Raw genomic sequence first — 3,869 nt, 5'->3', positions numbered from 1 at the left:
TTAGGGTTCAAGAGAAAATTAACTTCAGAAAGACATTCAAAAGCTGACAGGATAGACATGGAAATGTATACAACTTGCTCTCTACAATACCAAAAAATTTTGGAACACAATTTCAAGGTCTCTAGGCCATCCATGAACCCAGGCTGAAAACTTCAAGCTAAAACCTTAAAACCAAGGTTCACAAAGGAAAACAGTAGAAGGTCCCTCAAAGAGCCAAGTTCAGAGAGGCAGCATGGCTTCAGGTTCCAATCATGGTCCAATCAACATCCCAGTAATACTGGGAGCCCAGGGCTGGGATACCTCCCGAATATGGTCTCTGGTCGTCTGAGCACCACATCCCTGTTCCCACTGAACACTAGCCTCTGGGGTGAGAAACGTTCCCCCGGCTATATAAAGGCATAGCCCCACATCTAGGACTGGCCTTCAGGGAGAGCGTGCTGAGCAACTGGATAGTCACACATAACTCTGGACAGGACAATAAACACCTTTATTACATGACCGAAGATGGAAGATTTATTTGCCTTTCCGGGCTTTGATTTTCCTCAGATAGAACTCTAGCTCCTTGCCCTCTAGGACGTAGCCATCTGCTCGGCCACACTGGCCTGGTCGTGAAGCGATGCATGCTGCAAGAGAGTATGTGTTCATCAGCAAAATGACAGTGGGTCCCTACCCAAACCTAGGTGTCTCCTTAAAAGTCCATGTTGGTTCAGTTATGGTGGGGGCAGGCTTGAAGCCCAGTGTCTCCTCAGATACACTTTATCGTCACTTAAAGTCAGTAGCAGAACTGGACAAAGTTTTCATCACTGAGAGAGCCCCCTCAGCCCACACACAGACTTCTCAAAATACTTCTGGAAGTTAGAGGCAGAGGCCAACCTCAGGCCTATGGGCTCCTGCCCACTACTTCCCACTCCAGCCTCACACATGGGATGACCCCATGTTCTGATTTGTGCTTGTACACTGTTATCATTCAACTCTCCTAGTGAACCCTTACCACACAGCTGGCAGTTAAGAGAACAAGAGGCAAGAATAAAATGCAGAGGGCACACTGTATCTTGTGACCCAATCTCCCAATGCAAAGAGCCATCTTACCAAGAAGCTTGCCCTGCTGGAATTGCTCCTCCAGAAGACTGCTGATTTTGGCATTCTTTTTCCTTTCATCATACTTCTTCTGAATTTTCTTTGATCGTTTTTTGTTTAAAATCTCTTCCTCCTCGGGCGTCTGAATAAAGCAAATACATGGGTTAGCTGGGGCTCCCCTGGCCCTGGCTCAGGGAAGAAATGTCCCCACAGCCTTGGGCCCCGTACATCCCACTCCCTGCTGCCTTCCTCAGCACTTAAGGCTTTCATCTATTTCCCTTCAGTAGCAGAACTGGACACAGTTTTCATCATAAGAAGGCTGGAATAAGGCTGGCCTCGCTCCCCCCACAGGAACATTGGCTCCCCTAAAACACGCACCAGCTTGGCCCCCTTCTTGCGGCCCAGGGGCAGTGCATAGTGGGACTCGTACCACTGTCGGTACGGTGTGCTGTCAATGAGCACAATACAGTTCTTCACCAGGGTCTTGGTGCGGACCAGTTCGTTGTTGGATGCATTGTAGACAACGTCAATAATCCTCGTTTTGCGCGTACAACCTGCTCACAGAAGAATTTCAGAATCAAGTCCTGTAAACCAGAAGCCAACTGTCCCTGCTGTCCCCTACCAGCACACCCTCCCCCAAGTGCCCAAGGAGAAGCAAGGGAACTCTAGGCTGTTACCCAGCTACGGGGTGTCAGCTCAACTTCCACAAAGCCACCTTTCCAGAGATGACTGGCAACCACTCATCAGACTCAGCCCCAATCCCTGAAGCTATAGGAAAGGAGTGAGACAAAACAGGATGGAGAGAATTCTCCATCTACCACAACCTTAACAGCTTTCAAAGAGAAACTTCGGTATCTTGGTGGAGGCCATAGACTTCCTGTTAAAGGCACTTACAGAAGCTTAGAAAGATTTAGGTGTGGAGTTCCCACCCCCTCTTGGAGAGCCTCACTCACACTCAGAGCCCCAGGAGAAGTTCCCCACGTCTAGCCTCAAGGCACGGTACTTCTTATTGCCTCCCCGGACTCGGACTGTGTGTATGCGGCGGGGGCCGATCTGGAAAACACAGAGGCGGGAACTAGGTTATCCAGGAGAGCAAGACAGGAGAAGGTACAGAACCTGGGCTGGACGGAGGCAACACAGTCAGTGTAACTATGACAAGTCCTAACATTGGCAAGTGGCACGCAAGCGGCCAAGACGGCCACAACCACACCTAAGGATACTTTTTCATCACTCCAGTTACCTCCAAGAAGAAAAACCTGATTCCAAAAGGGAAAATTAAGTCTCTATGCAACAAAAAAAATACCAGGTTTCTGACTATCTTTCGAGAAGCCCACTCCCTCCAGGCGCCCCTGAAGGCCTGATACCCAACATCTGACTCCATACCACCTCTTTAGTCTTAAACCAACGCGTCCAGACGGAGGCCGCCCAGTCCCCCGGACAAATCAGAGAGCCCTAAGACTCCACCACCACACGCAGGACCAGACCACGCTGGAAACCAGGTGGGGGGAGAGGCGAGGGCCCCCGCACGCACCTTGGTGTTGGCAGCGGGGCGTCCCAGCTCATACTTCCGCTTCTTGTGGTAGGGCTTTCTCTTGCCCCCAGTCTTGCGGCGCTTGTGCCAGTTGTCCCGAGAGATGCCTACATGTGGGAGCAGGGGGCGGAAGCTTTAGCCACGGGGGCTCGGGCCGGCACCTCGCGAGGCCCAGACCCCCGCGCCGGGCGGGCCGCACGCTCAGCTCTCCAAGGTTGGCTTCCCCACCGCGCACTCGGGAGTTTGCAGCATTACCAAGGTGTCATCATCCACATGCGGCCCAGACCGGGCTCTTTCCCGCGGCAGCCATGTTGGCGGCGCCCGCAGCACCAAGCCCCTGCAGCCACTGCAGCCACCGCAGCGAGCCTCGGCGGCTAGAATCCGAGCACCACCTTCCTCGGGGATGCTCAGGGTCAGGGATTGGGGCGCCCGAACTCCCGACTTGGCTGCGAGGCAGGATGGCACTGGATAGAGCTCATCCCTCTTCCCAGGCCCCAACGCAGAACGACACTCACCCATCACTCCCGGCGCTGGCTGCGAAAGAGAAAACGCAAAGCCTCACGGTCCGGTTTGTAAAACGCTGTCCCGCCCCTTTAACGTGTTTCCGGGCGCCGCGGCGAGGAGCCTGGCGACGGAGCACGACGTTCCTTATGTTTCTGCGACCGCGTCCCGGGAGGTTCACGCTCTGAATCCCGAGGGAGGGCGACCGGCGGTGGGAATGGCTGTGCTAGAGCTTGAGGGCTTTAGGGTACACCCGAGGGGGCAGTCGCCTGCTTGTTTTGATTTGAAAAGACTCGAGCTGGGCGCCGCTGCTTTGGGAAAGGGTGGAAAGAAGTAGGGATGGAAGGGAGCGGTGGACTTGGGTTTTGTTTTGAAGAGTTTGATGATAGATTGGACGTGGGGGGTTAGGAAAAGGGAGGCGTGTCAAGGATTCCTCATTCCTCACTAGATCGTTTGGAATGACAGGCGACTGGTCATGTTTGGTCACCCTTATAGAAGATCTTGGACAGAAGATGTTACTTTGGGACTTGTCTCTATACAAATGGTAATTAACGTCACCAGAATGAAGGAACCTAGGGAGAGAGCATAAAGCAAATTTCTTGTAAAATGTACTAAGTAACTGTTTTAGGTTTTGTGGGATATAGAGTCTGTCACAACTGCTCAACTTTGCTGTTGTAGTGTGAGAGCAGCCCTGGACAATATAGTTAATGATTGTGTGTGGCAGTGTTCCCTTAAAACTTGGGGTACAGGTATTCACCTT

The 3,869-nt window shown here is 52.4% G+C and overlaps 1 protein-coding gene across 1 annotated transcript; it reads right to left on the bottom strand.

The window, feature by feature from the left end:
* Window positions 1–464: 464 nt before the first annotated feature.
* Window positions 465–3,194, bottom strand: LOC111142843 (ribosomal protein S8). The gene is made up of 6 exons (XM_022496173.1): window positions 3,124–3,194; window positions 2,609–2,715; window positions 2,031–2,130; window positions 1,456–1,631; window positions 1,090–1,219; window positions 465–623 (listed from the first exon to the last, which is right to left on the bottom strand). The coding sequence occupies exons 1-6, from the start codon at window positions 3,125–3,127 to the stop codon at window positions 514–516; spliced, it is 627 nt and encodes a 208-aa protein (XP_022351881.1). The 5' UTR covers window positions 3,128–3,194; the 3' UTR covers window positions 465–513.
* Window positions 3,195–3,869: the final 675 nt, after the last annotated feature.

This window comes from Enhydra lutris, unplaced genomic scaffold (assembly GCF_002288905.1).
Source record: "Enhydra lutris kenyoni isolate GAN:26980312 unplaced genomic scaffold, ASM228890v2 scaffoldscaffold9, whole genome shotgun sequence".
Taxonomy (NCBI): Eukaryota; Metazoa; Chordata; class Mammalia; order Carnivora; family Mustelidae; genus Enhydra; species Enhydra lutris.
The sequence above is the reverse complement of the archived record's forward strand: the minus strand, read 5'-3'. Positions and strand labels throughout refer to the sequence as shown.